The sequence below is a fragment of the Octodon degus genome, unplaced genomic scaffold (genome assembly GCF_000260255.1).
Source record: "Octodon degus isolate 3935 unplaced genomic scaffold, OctDeg1.0 scaffold00017, whole genome shotgun sequence".
Classification (NCBI taxonomy): domain Eukaryota; kingdom Metazoa; phylum Chordata; class Mammalia; order Rodentia; family Octodontidae; genus Octodon; species Octodon degus.
In genome coordinates this window covers 13863393-13877691 of record NW_004524593.1, presented here as the reverse complement: position 1 = coordinate 13877691, position 14299 = coordinate 13863393, and the positions used below count along the sequence as shown (strand labels likewise).

Here is a 14299-nt window from a genome sequence, read left to right as displayed (position 1 = left end):
TTCCATCATTTTTATAGTCTCCTCTATTTTTTTAATCAGTGTATTCTTTAGAAGCACTTAGTACTTCTTTGATTATAGTTACCACTACATTTTTTAGTTCCAAAATTATTTCTGATCCGATTTCTTCTATACCTTTCTGCAGTTGATTCTTTACTGCCAACGCTATTATTCCCAAGATATCTGGCGTGTGATTTCCAGTTTCCTCAGTGCTAGTGTCTTTTCATTTGTACTGGGTGGACTCGGGGCCTGCGACTGCATTTTGTTCCTTCTCTTTGTCATTTTGTATACCAGTGTCTTCTGACCTTTGGTGTAGAGCTTAGATAGAGTTATTACCTTAGCAACAAGTCCGGATCTATGAAGTTCCGATTCCTCCAGATGGGTGTTATTTGGATCTGGCTGCTGTGCTCCACTTCTTTCTGCTGCAGCCGTTAGAGTTGAACCCTTTGTGTCACTCTGGCAAGATGTTCTGCTCCTGAATCAGCTGGGTGGGTCTTGCCTGTAGCCTCTTTGCAGGGAGTTCTGCTGAAGGGTTCCGTGCTGGGCCTGCACCGTGGGTCGAATGAGGATCCGTGGGCCCCAGGTCGTCTCACTCACCTGCGGGGCCTGCGCTTCTGGTCTATTCAGGATCCCGCTGGGCCCGGGTCATCTCACTCACTCGCCGGGCCTGAGCTCTGGGTCTGTTCCGGATCCAGCGACCCCAGGCAGTCTCACTCACTCGCCAGGCCTGCGCTCTGGGTCTCTACATTTGTGTCTTATGTTGTCTCTGGCTGCTTGCATACCGTAAGGCCCAGTTGGGCGGTGGTGGCAGAGAGCAGATAACCTACCAAGCCCGGAACACTTTTTGCCTGGTCTTTTAAGAAAAGTTGTGAACCACTCTATGAAGTTGATTCTAGACAGCTGAGTTAGCTTGTGATTGAATTGGGTATATGTACCTGGAAAATTAAGCAAAGAAACAGCAATGTGGGAAACTAAAAATTGAACCAGAAGGGAAAAGTAGCCATGATTTACCACAAGTTGACAGGATTTCCTTATAAGGGTGCACTTCTGTACACCTGCATGGGGACTGTGCAAAGGATATGCCCGCATAGGACCAGGAGGAGAAGGTGCAGGAAGACAGCAGCTAAGGCCAAAACTGAGGCAGAAATACAGTGACAAGTGCCAGGTGCTTGACTAAACGAGGTGAAGATTGATTCCTGTGGGGAGGAAGAGACAAAGGGAGAGGGACATTTTTATTCAACCCTTTTTCAGGCTTTAAGCCTTTTACACCTTTAAGCCTTTTACACCTTTGACAAAGAAATACACTCTTGTGCAATGAATAACCACTAAAACAATATGCAATGTATTAATTACTGAATATGTGCCAGTAATCGATTGTGAAACTGTCTCATTGATATTTGTTTCTCAGTAAAATTATATATATGTAAAAGATATATATATCATATATATGAAATACACTAGGGGTGCCGGCGAGATAGCTCAGTGGACTAAGTGCCTGCTTTGGCAAGTGCAGGGACCATGGGTTCAATCCCCAGTCCCAGTGCTGGGCTGGCCCTGCCCCTAGGGTGCACTGAGCCAGTGCATGAATCGGTGCTGGCACATGCCTGTACTCCCAGCACTAGGGAGGCAGAAAACAGGAGGATCACTGTAAGTCGGAACTGCATAGTAAGACCTTGTACCAAATACATAAAATGAAAGAAAGAAAGAAAGAAACATACACACCCTGGGAAATAAGACCCTTTGCAGGGTCGCAGATGCATAGTCTGAATGCTGCCCTTCCCCTCATATCACCAGTCACCCCGGTTTCATTTCCTCTTGACTCAGATGTGGGCCCAGCATCTTGAGAATAGCCTCCTGCAGCCTCTTCCAATCAGTAACCGCTGTCTCTGCTCGTGAGGCTCAGGTCTCTGACCCAACTAGTGATCGGGGTCTGGCTTCCAGACTCCCACCAAGGAGCATTGCAGAGGTACATTATGCAGCCCAGCATTTAACTGAATGACTGAACAGGCTCTGATTTAGCTATACTTTAAATTCATCTGGTCCACATGATGTTCCCACTTAAACACATGAATGTACAAAGATATAATTTTTCTCAGTAATTATTCAGATACAGCACAGTTTCAAAGTTTTACTTTCAGCATGTAGAACAGGACTTAACACATACTAAGCTAGTGAATGCTGTAATGAATGCATAAACAAATTCTATTGTATAATGAATTTTAAAAAGCCAGTAGGCCTTTAAAAGCCAAAACAATCCTTGCAAAAGCAAAACATGGTTCAGTAAATTTATTTGGCTTTTCCAAAGCCATGTTGTGATTCTGAGTGATTTCACTTCTAAATTAAAGTAGCTTTTGTCTTTTTTTTTTCCTAACTCTTAATAGGATTTTTCCAATTAAGGATGTGCCCTTGGAGACTGATGACCTCACCAACTGGCTCTATCAGCGATTTATTGAAAAGGAAGACCTCTTAGCCCATTTCTATGAAACAGGTACAGTCTGTTCTGTGATGCACATCTGTGAAGTTACTGGAAGTTCCAAAGGATTACGTTAGGGGAGAGAACCATTTGTTTTTTGGTAATACAAAGAAATCATTGTTTCTGTATTTAAGAATTTCAGCTTAGAATTCTTATAAAGGTAGATGTACATTACATGGAGAGGCCCTCGCCAGGCTGCAGATAAGGGTAGCAGGACCAGTAGGTGGCCACATGGATGGCCCAGTCTGTGAACAACAACAGTCACTCCATACAGCTGTGGGACTTCTTGTGAAGTAGCCAGGAACATTCATGTTTTGACATCTCACTTGATTGTTTAATATCTAGTCATTAGAGGTTTTTTAAACTGCATTTTTATAGGTAAATTTTTTATGTAAATATTTACTTTTAAGTTTTCATGGATACAAATTTAGTGTTTCTCCTTTGAATAAAAAAAAGTCTATTAATCCTAAGCTGCTTTCTGTTTTTAATATTATCTGTTCTATACAACTAAAAATTCTGTAAAATGCCTCAAGGCACGGTAGTGCATGCCTGTAATCCCAGCTACTTGGGAAGCTGAGGCAGGAGGGTAACAAATTGGAGGGCAGCCTGGGCTATGTAATGAGACTTTGTCTCAACATCTTGTTAAAAAGGGTTAGGGAAGTAGAACCCTGGGTTTGATCCCCTAAACCACAAAACAAAAGAAAATTTCTGTGATGTGGTAAACATACAGCGACTGAGGGAGGAAAGATAGAAGAAGAAAGGAAGTTAGCATTGGTACAATGACTGGCAGCAAACTGCTTTCATAAAGTGCTGTTTTTCTAGCAGTAAACAAAGAGAGGAGGTAAACACATCATTGTCCTAGGGCTGGATATCAGGGGGACCGTGGAAGGCTTAGAAGCCTGTGGCTGGTAAGAGGCCAGCAAGGGCCCTTTCCTTTTCCACCTCAGTCTGCCACCTTGGGCTGTTCGGCCTAAATTGTAGCACCAGTGAAGAAAGCCTCTTTTTAAGAGAGCTGTTTGCATGTTAGACCTTGAAACTTGAAGGTGTGCTCTGTACGTGCTTGTGAGCAGCAATCCCCTCTGGAGCAGCTTATCCTGGGGATTATCTGCCACGCAGGGACTGCAGAGCAGAGGGAGCAGAGATGACCTCAGATAGTACTGCTTGGAAGCTAGCTTTAGAAGAAAATGTGGAGACACCTATTGACTTTGTTTTCTCCTTTTTATTATTAAAATATCGATAACCATCTGCCTGTTGAAAATAATGTCAGTATAATATAACCACTTTTGGTGGCAAAAAAAAAACAAAAACAAAAACAAAAGCTTTTAAGTAAAGGGATCAGTGTAAATTCTGTTCACCAAGAAGGGGCTTGGTGTCAGTGTCACAGCGTGGGTCAAAGTTGCTAGAGCTTCCTTGAACAGCGGGCTGCAGAGAACCTGCTTGTGTTGGATGGGAGGAGAATGATGAAAGCAGCAGAGGGGGAAGTTCCGGGAAGGAAGCGAACCTGAGGAGCAGGAAGGGGTTGTGGGCGTGTGTCCTGCCGGAAGAGGCACAGGCAAAGGCCAGGCCGCGGGTGGTGTGGAGATGGATGGAGTTCCAGACAAGCCCTCTCATCAGGAACAGAGCCAGCTCACAGAAAACCATAATGTAAGGTAGACTAAAATACGCCTTGTATTCTAGGACCTGCCCCAACAGGGAAACATTTCTGTGTTGTCTTTTAGGAGCCTTCCCGCCTCCCAAGGGCCATAAGGAAGCTGTTTCCCGGGAGATGACCCTCAGCAACGCGTGGATATTCTTCATACAGTCTTTCGCGTTTTTGTCAGGCTATATGTGGTACAGCATCATTCAGTATTTTTACCATTGCCTGTTTTAGATACTGACTCAGACTTGTCATAGGAGTTCAGACTTTCATAAGTGTGCATTATTTACATGTGCAAATCAGAATATATAAAAAAGCAAAGGAGATTCAATGGAAGAATTACTATTTATCCCCCTTTGGGATATTTTAAACTACTAAAATGAGGATCAGTAATAGAATGACCTGCTAATATATTTTAAGAACTTTTCATGTCTTAAAGCGATACACTCTACCACATGTTTAAGCAAACATCACATCTGGAGAAGCAGAAATCATCAAACCATCCTTGAAGACCGAAAGAAAATCTGTGGCCACCAGCTACCGTTGGTCACTGGGTTCCAGCATGGGGGCTGGGCCCACCCCTCCCAGGTAGCATTTCTAGGCTCTGCCCGGCCTTCCCACAGACACCTGTGCCGTTGCTGTCACAGTGAGCAGAGTTGGACCACCTCCAGAAGAACGGATTCAAACTCCAGCCCCATTCCCAGGCCAAGGAGCAGCATTGGCCTTCTCTGGGGGGTGGGCAGTTTCCATCACGCTCCTCCTGGCACAGGCCATGTCTTGGAACCAGTGCGGCCAGCACCGTGTTTACATGTGCTGGTGCTTTCCCTTCCTTGGGGGCACGGGACGTCTGTTTTCTCCTTGTGTGTAGAAGGCATATCATAGATTGATAATTGTATTTTATAAAATGCACTTTTATCAGATGCAGATATAGCCAAGGATAGTAATGTACCCTGAAAACACAAGTGAGCCTCTGCAGCAAGCACCTCCCAGAGGCTTCCCTGTCTCTGCCCACTCACCCGTAGGTGCTTTCAGTGCCACCCTGCCCTATACCCCTCCTGCCACGATGCCTCAGTCGTAGCTCGAGCCCCCTCCCCATTTTGACATAGCACTAAGTGTATTTGGGGATGGTTGACACAAATTAATGCAAAACATTTACATGATCAGCTTATAGAAAGTAACTAGTTGATTAGGAAACTAAGAGCTAGAGCCAAACATTGTCCTGGAACAGTGATGAGCGCTCCCCTCAGCCACCGACCCTGGCCAGCCCCATGCGCCATCGCTTACTACATCCAAGCCTTCCACGTAGGCGTGATCAGGAGAGAGCAGCACAGGGCTTTCTGGCCTTGGCCATCTGCTGGTGAAGAGGATAAAGTCAAGCTTCGGTTCTTTCTAGGAAGCCTTTTCTTTATTTGTCATTATGTGCATCTGATTTACCTCACGGGAGAACCAAACTCCTAGAAAGTGCTGTACTGCATTAGTGTTAGATCACAGATGTCTTTTGGCTGAGGACGGAGGCTGTCGAGATTTCTGTCAGTGGTAGTTCTCTGTGATAAGAGCTTTGTAGATGCCCCTGTTGTCACTAATCTCACAAACAGTAATTCTGAGAAGTAGGTTGTAAAACAAAAAGGCTAATGTTTTCTGTTTTCAGATAAACCAAAAATACTGAAGACATGTGAATTTTTCCCAGTTATGTGGAAAAGGTGGAGCAATACCAAATAAAAGCCCACAACAGCTTCATCTTTAGGGTAGCTCTGAGAATACATGGAACAGCAGCAGCAGGCTGTGTTAACTGAAATACCTCATGGAAATTTACTGCTGCCACACTGCAGCAACAGTGTTAATACAAATGACTTGGTAACAGTTGTTATAGAATGCAATGTTGTTGAAACCTCAGTAACTAGTTATGTGTTCTGCAGTGACAGTAAGTGAAGCCAGTCTCACCAGATGACAGAAAGCCAAAGAGAAGCTGTCTCACACTTCTGTTTGAGGCTGGCACACACCAGTCAGTGTCAGGATGAGTTGGAATTGTTGTTTGAGGTGTAGTCGGCCATCTGGGGAGCAGTTGCTCCCTGCCAAGTAAGTGTGCGCAGTCCTAGCTACTAGGCTGGTCCTCATCATGAAGCCTGCCAGAAGTAGAGTGGCTGCTTCTATCCCAAAAGCATGCCTCCATGCACGACGTGTGTGGTGGCCTGGCCACTTTGCCGTTGCTGTGCTCCATGGGAACATGACGTTGCTGAGCCCACTGTGCGCTTCAAACTCTCCTGCAAGATATCCTACTTCTCCAGTGCAGTGTCCTTTCCGTAGTCTCCAGAGTGACACCTACCTACTACCCCTGTGTGAGTTGGGTTCTGAATATAGATCTGTGAGTTAGTAACAGATGTGTATTTGACCTGCCCTCCTCCTCCCCTTTCTGAACATGTGTTGTCTCCATTTGCACAACATGTTACTTGAGAACGTTGGTTGTACTTTCCTGATGAGCCAGAGTTCATCCTCTTGCACTGGAAGTAAGAAAAGAAAATCTGTTCTATTATGGCTACTGGGGAAGAGGGCAGCAAGATGCCACTGTGCAGAGATGAATAAAATGCCTATCTGTACTTGCTTTGTAAAGACAGAGGCAGGAGGTTTTCATCTTGCCAAGGCTAAAGAAGACAAAACTGTCCCCAGTTTGCAGAGGCGTTGGTTAGGATCTTGCCAGTTCTCAGGCCCAGCTGGTAAGCAGGAGTTTGCGCTTGCTGCCGGAGTCCTGGGATCAGTGAGGGATAGTGTTTGAGCACCTGCTTGCCCACAAGCAGGCCCAGTGACTGTAAAAGTGACCATAGTAGCAGCTCATCCTTAGCTTCCAAAAGAACTGTTGGTGTTGAGATGCACATGTGACAGGGATACCCACAAGCAATGAAAGAAAAACTAGAGTAGAAAGTGATGTTTGGGGGACAAACAAGTCAGTAGAGAATTGAAATAGGTGTTTTTAAAAAGACAGCTATGAGTTCGTATCTATCGTATTGTTAAATAGTCATTGATACTACATCCAGTGCTTAATTTTCCATGGTGAAGGAACTAGAGATTAAGTCATAGGGATGCCAGAAATTCAGTTCTGTGTAGGAGTTTGAATTTCTTCTCTCATCAAACATTTTTTTCCTTCTAGAAGGATCCTTACTAATTTAAAAAATTATATGAATTGTTCATTAATTTTTTTTGCCCACATTTTTATGATTGTGTTACGGAGTAGTGAAAGGACATGGAAGCACCAAAGCTCAAGCAGTCCATGGGCTGAAAAAGGAGTCCCTGGATCGTCAAGAGTTGATGGGGCCTGAATTGTGCTCAGCCTTTGTGAAGTTGAACCCTTGGGTTCCCCACTGTCACCTCAGAAGGTCTCTGGTGTCGTCCCTCTGGGCAGATGTGGAGAGGGTCACTCAGTCTCACTCACATTGCTCGTGTGGGTTTGTCTTGGTGATGTTCTTGACAATCACTTCCACAAAGACTCTTCTGAACTAGTTGGTCCTGGTTATAATCATAGAAAGTAGTCTTTAATAATGGGTAGTTTTCTTGTATTCTTTTTATATTTAAAAAGAAAATGTTTTATTTGCACTACTGAATAGGAAGAGTTAACTGTTGTCTCTGTTCTTTTTTTTTTTTTTTGAAGTCACTACACAGGACTTCCCTCCAGAGTTACCATTGTGTATATATTCAGCTCTGGCCCACAAGGGATGGATAGAAATTATATATATATATCATGGCCTTACAGTGCTATAGGCCTTCCGTCTGTAACATGCAAGGCAGAGTCTTCAGGAGCACTGGGTACCAGATATAATGGTTCATGTTATGAGAAGTAGAAACTAACATGTTTGGGACCAAAACCACATAAGTTGCAAATTTCTTGATCACTAAAGGGCCGAGCGTACTCTGGAGCACTCATTGCTTGGTGCTTTATTGGAATCATTTCATACCAGTCCCCAACAACTAGGAGCTGGACCCTGGCAATATTGCTGCTGAGAGTGCCGACCCTGTTGGGGAAGGGAGACTGTAGCCATATGGAAGATAAAACGTGGAGTTTTCTGCAAAAGTTCCATCTGAGGATTTTTACATTGAATATTTTTTAAAAATGCTTTAAGAGCAAAAATTGTAAATGTATTCTAGTTGCAAAATATACACACATATTGAATTGCTTTATTTTTATTGTGTAAAACTGTTGACATAACTGTGGTGCACAAATTCTTTACATGTAAGGAGTCTATGCATTTTACAGGAACTTATTTTATGATTGGGTAATGATATAGTTGTACATTCAACTGCCATTATTTTTATTAAGTGCTTTCATTTTCTTTACAGTTATTACAAAGTTTTATTTATTTTATAAAGATGGATTTTCATTTTCCTGATGCCGTAATGTTTACTTCAGCTTGCTGATCTTTCTCTGTGTATCTGCATGTTGTAATGTGTGCTGAGAATGAATGGAAAGGCTGTGGCAGCTGTAACTGATACTTGTAAAGGGCTGGTCACACACGGATCTGGTTTAGGAATGCATTTGGGGCTATATTAGGAGCCAGATCCCCTTTTTGGAAATTGAGATACGAACCAAAACAAAGGAATAGATAGCTGGTTCTATTTTTTTTTTTCAACCCAGAGAAAATAAAGGTTGTTTGTTTGTTTTTTTTTTCCAAGTACAGTGTTTTTACTTCTTCATAACGGGGCCAGGATGTCTGTTGTACAGAACTCTGTTGGGCAGTAATAGCTGGGAGCATTTGGCTCAAGGCCGGTGCAGTGGGCTGCCGCTCACGCAGCTGGAACCGCCAGGAGCAGCACGCTGGACTCCTTCATGCTCAGAAACGCGTGCTCCCTACTCCCCTCCCTCCCCATCAGTGGTGTGCTGCTCAGTGCTTAGCAGTCCGCTGGCCTGGAAAAAGCTGTTTGTACAACTGTACATGAAGTTGTTACAGATTTTACTGATAACAAGGATGTGTAACACAATTAACAAATGATAATATAAATATTTCATTGTGAATTCCATGTAGCTTCCTGATTCTCTTCAGATACCTGGTTGCTTTTTGCTGAACTTCACACAGAGCTGACCTTTGGTTGTATTTCAGCCATGATTTGAGTCATGATGTCGCCTCCTGATTGACTAACTCATCTCCCAGTGAACTCACTGGTGTAATATGTGATCTTTTAAGCTCCATTTCCTGGTGCAGGGTGTTGAACCTAAGGCTTCACATATACTAGCTGTGCCGTTGAGCTACATCCCCAGGCCCAAGCTCTTGTTAACCTGGTATAAAAGCACTTTTTAGGCTCAGCACTAATTCAAGTTCATATGATTTAATAATAGCAATTGTTTAACAACTGCTGGAAAATTCTAAATTTGAACAGTTGAATCCAGGGAGTCAGTAAATGCTGTCTCCAGCACACCACACTGCCCTGGTTTGTTTTATATTAAACTATTTAACCATTAGTGTTGAATAAACATCTTGCATTTAATTTATCCATGGGTCTGAAAAAACCCCTATTGTTGACCATGGCGGGGGCTTTAAGGCATAGGAAAAGCATTAAGATCCATCCCACTGAGTGAGCTTTTGATTTTGAAGATGTGACAACAAATTCCTGAAGTGCAAGGGAAGAGTACAGCTTTGGAAGTTGTCTTAAGGTTTTCATCTCTCAAAACTAACTGTGGTCTAAGCATCACGAAGATTATGTTTCATGCATTTAAAGCATCGAGTGTTTAGTTGATTGTCAAGTATGTTTCATCCCACTGAAAATTTTAAATGTGTTGCTTTATCTTGCACACTCTGCCAAATAATTTAAATAGTTCCAGTTCAGTCTACCTCTTTTTCAATCTGGACTTACTAGGCTGCTGTGTGGTGAGGAAGTACTTTCTTTGGAGACAGAATGCACTAGGCTGAGGCCTGCAAGTGAATTGAAACACTCAGATCTGTTGCTGACCAGCCCTGTTCCTCCTGACCTGGGGGAGCCAACTGTTCATAATTCCCCCTCAGTATGAAAATGTGTTTTTAAAATGTTTCTTCTTGCTGAAAACTGTATTTTTAAAAGAAAATCATCTTTTGGCTCTCAGAAGTCAGCTGTATGAGGTGTGACCATATCATAACATGCTGATATAGAAATCAATAAATTTTTACCTCTCAGGATTTGGGTCACCTTGTTCTTCACTCTTAATGGCTTGACAAAATCTTCACAGTTAGGATCAAATGGGAACGGCCACAATATGGGAGGAGCTTCGTTACCCCAGACATGAGGCAGAGCCCTTCTGTAATCAGGAAAAGAGAAGACTCTAGGCCCTGCTTTCTGCTGATGGCCAGAGCCTGGCAGGGGTGCTGCCTCCCCTCAAGATTGCTGGGGACAGCCTCAGACTGGAGTGGGTGAGGGGCTTCTGCTGTCTGTCACACAGGGGACCCAGACAGGATACTGCTGTCTTCGTGGGCCATTGGGAAGACACAGTGAACTTGAGGAACCTCCGCTGCAGACCGGGTACCTGTCCCAGCAGAAAGGGAACAGGCTTAGGGAGACAGCATAGACGCCCCCAACATGCAGCCTTCACCTGGATGCTGTGTGCATGTGCACTGTCCTGAGAGGGTGACTCCCAGTGCCCTGAGAGGACTTCCACCTGCTTCAGGCAGCCGCTTAGCAGAAAAATGGCACCTTCCGGCCACCACTCATCCAGGATGCCCAGCAAAGGGACGTGTCCACAGGGCTGCTTTTAATCAAAGCATCTGTAGACCATGATAGGGCCTTTGCCTTTCCCTGACTTGCCCCATTCTAGATAAGGACCAGGGATGGGGTTGGAGCTGTTGGTTTTGACAGATTTGTGGGACAGTGAGGGCTCCCAATAGCACAGAAGTCCACATCACCACAACTTAGGGCATTGGCCCAGGGTCAGTGTCACTGCTCTGTGCCTTTGGTTAAAGGGAGTCAAAGGGCCAGCCCAGATGCAGTGTGTGATCCCAGTGGGTGGCTGCTTGAGAGCTGTCAAAGTGAGACATTCCCCAGCTGTTCAAAGAACCTTCACGCTTTGGCAAGACTGCCCACAATTCCCATTAATTGGATATATTTGAGTTTCCTAATACTTAACGAAAATTGGATCTCATACTGTCACGTAAGTCTCATGGACATCTGAAAGAAGAGAAGCTTTGGGGTCAGGGGTAAGTTGGATCTTGCTATGTAGTTCAAGCTGGCCTTCAACTCACTGTGTAGCCCAGGCCAGTCTCATGTCAATGATACTCCTGCCTCAGCTTCGCAAGTACTGGACTCACAGGTATGAACCACCACACCAAACTGATTTTTGTATTTTTCATGCTGATTGGTATTTGACTCATTGACTCTTGGGATTTCAGAACCATTATTTTGGGGATGGTGGATATCATCCCGGTACGATTTTGGCTTGTTGCTGGTGACATTGGCTGCTTGACAAAATTATGAGGACTGAAACCAGCTCTCTTGGTTCCCATTGTTTCTCCAAATCAAATACCAAAGATTAAGTACATTTGCTAAAAGGGGTAAAGTCTGCCATAATTTCCTCTTCCTTCTTTAAACACAAGAATCTCCAAACTCTAAAGGTTACTTGTATGTGTTTCTCTTAGCTGTTGAGGTAGTTAATCAAATTAAAAATTCTGAAAACTGATTTTTAATCTTTTTGGGTACAGAAATGAAGTATGCCTTCATTTCAGATAGGAGCAAGTACAGATTTCATTCATAATAGTTCCTTTTGTTTTCTGATTTCCAGAAAGGAAATGGACAGTGGGTAAAATCCTACACCATGGTTGCATCTAATGTCTAAGTATCCTTCCACCATGGCACCAAGAAATTCGAAGTCTTAGCTGGTATAATGGCAGCAACTTAGGAGGCAAAGGCAGCATGATCACAAGTTGCTTTCTGGCCTTGGCACCTCAGCTGTCTCAAAATACAGTCCCAGCTCATCTCAGCAGTGGAGAGCTTGGCCAACATGCGTGAGGCTCTGGGTTCCATCCGCAGCACCAGAGGTGGCCGAGGCTGTCAGGATTTCATCCAACTAGGAGCCCAAAGCAGGGCTTGAATCCCAACTCTGCCCTTTGGCAAATCTCAGCTTCTCAGCCTTGCTCTGCTGTGTGTCCAGTGGGAAAGTCAGTTCTTGTCAGTACGGAAGAAAATAACAGGTGTGAAGTGAGACACAGAACAGGAGCACTGTGCTGCTCTGCCCCAGCAGGGTTTACAGGAAGTGTGAATTATCCCGTCCTCATCCTTACTGTGCCTGAGCTCCAGTGCCCCACTCCCTCGTCTCTGGCCATTCACAGCTGTCAGCCTTTCTTTCAGAACCCTGCCCAGGTCCTTTGCATCTTTAAGGTAGAGGTAGCCAGCATAGCCAAGCACTGTGCCTGATGTGTTGGAGGCCCTCAGACAGCAGCAAGAAAGAGATTTTTGGTGAGAGAAGCAGTTAGGAAGGGGAGGAGATCCAGCCTGCAGAGAGATGATCTGCTGGCCCAAAGACCTTGCAGTCCCAGTAGGAACTTGCTTCTGAGACCTGATATGACTTGCGGTGAAGACCTTGAACTTGTTCTCCAAAGGAAGGGAAATGGAATTTCTAGTGTTTGGAAGCTATCCACCAGCCCGGGCGTGTCTCTGCATAATTCATGTGATTCTAAATATAAAACTTGGCACTGAAAAGCATTCAGGAAGGTGAAAGGAACGCGTTTTTCCTCGCTAGTTGTAGAAGTCTCTGAAGTTTTTATCTTTCTGGTTTCTCTTTTAGGCAAAGTCTGGCTATGTAGCTTATACTTGTCTTGAACTCACCATGTGGCCCAGACTGAGAATCTGGCCTCAGATCCTCAGCAAGCCTCCTGCCTCAGCTTCCTGAGTGCTAGGAGTACAAGTGTGTGTGCCACCACACCTGGCAGTGTGCCTTGTATCTTGAAAAATGACATTTTTATCTTTGCGTGATAAAAGCCACATGTTCAACTCAGGAGCTGGGGTACCCGAGGATTTAAACCTCTTGTGGGCACGGAGAGGGCATGTATAGAGTGGATGACAGGCAGGAGACGCGGATGGCATCACAGAGATGAGCTGATCTGGTGCCCAAGGCAGGGACAGCGTCAGCCCGCAAACCTCCCGAGAAGGGAGAGAAGCCCTGAGGCCCAGGTGGCCCTGGCCGTGCCTGGCAGGACGGCCTGTCACTGAGCACCCCCTCCCCCTTCCTCTCCAGCCTGCTGCTTGGCCACCTTTCCTGGAAACTGCGTTGCTGGCCCAGCTGCTATTGCCGCAGTCAGAGAAAAGAGCTTGTAAGGGTTGTGGGTCGCCAGGGCCAGAACGCTGTTTCCCTTTCCCCTGTTTCCCCGGCTCACAGGGTCCTTGTGGGACCAGGTGCAGTGTGCTGCGAGCGGGACCTTCACACCCAGTGTTGGTCGTGGCCGCCGCGCGCCTGGCACAGGCTGCTCCACTCAACTTCTCTTTCCCAGCCCTATGTGACACAGGGTCGCAGTTTGCCCGTCCACAGCTCACAGGTGGGCGGCGAGATGGGGGTGGGTCTTCCGGCTGTGTGGGGCATTATCACTGGGGGAAAGAGGGGCTGCGGGGGGCGGGGGACGACACTACAGCTCCAGAGTAGTGGCCTCGCCTGGCCTTCCCACCCGCCTTGGTGGCAGAGCCCTAATTTTGCTCATTTGCTCAACTACAGATGAACCTTGATTCGCCTAGACTCGCGCTACTATGCCCGTGATTGGCTGATCGGTGATGCAGTCTGGCCAATAGCATCCAGGGGGCGCCCACCAGCAGTTTCTGGGAAAAACTCGCATCATTGCCCCTAAGGACCTGAGCCTCTAGCTAGCACCAGATGCACCCTGCTACCCCTACCCACACCTTCCTGTTTCGGTGGTTAACGCTGCAGCTGTGAAGCTGGGCCCTGGAGCAGCCACAGCCATCTATCTGGTGAGACAGGAGATTGCCCAGGCCTAGAATCCCAGCACCCCAGGAGGCCGAGGCAGGAGGATGACAAGTTCAGTCCCAGCCTGGGCAACTTAGGAAGACCCTGTCTCAAAATGAAACCTCGGGGGCCAGGGAGATGGCTCAGTAGGATAAGCGCTTGACTGACAAACGCAAGGATCTGAGTTCAATCCCCGGTTCCGCAAAAAAAAAAAAAAAAGTAAAAATGAAACCTGGGGAGGCAGCTCAGTGCAAAGGCCCTGGGTTCCATCCCTAGTACTGCAAGTAAATAAGCAAAT

General features: G+C 45.5%; 1 protein-coding gene across 2 annotated transcripts in view; it reads left to right on the top strand.

Moving 5' to 3' along the window:
• The window catches only part of Lpgat1 (lysophosphatidylglycerol acyltransferase 1), a 76687-nt gene extending 66447 nt beyond the window's left edge, over positions 1–10240 (top strand). The window contains exons 7-8 of one of the 2 annotated variants that reach the window (XM_004626844.3): positions 2379–2485; positions 4189–10240. In XM_004626844.3, coding sequence (XP_004626901.1) covers positions 2379–2485; positions 4189–4340 — 259 coding nt within the window. In that variant the 3' untranslated portion in view covers positions 4341–10240. Of the gene's footprint in view, positions 1–2378; positions 2486–2630; positions 2838–4188 lie in introns of those variants that run through there. The other variant, XM_023710295.1, reaches the window with a different exon arrangement.
• Positions 10241–14299: the final 4059 nt, after the last annotated feature.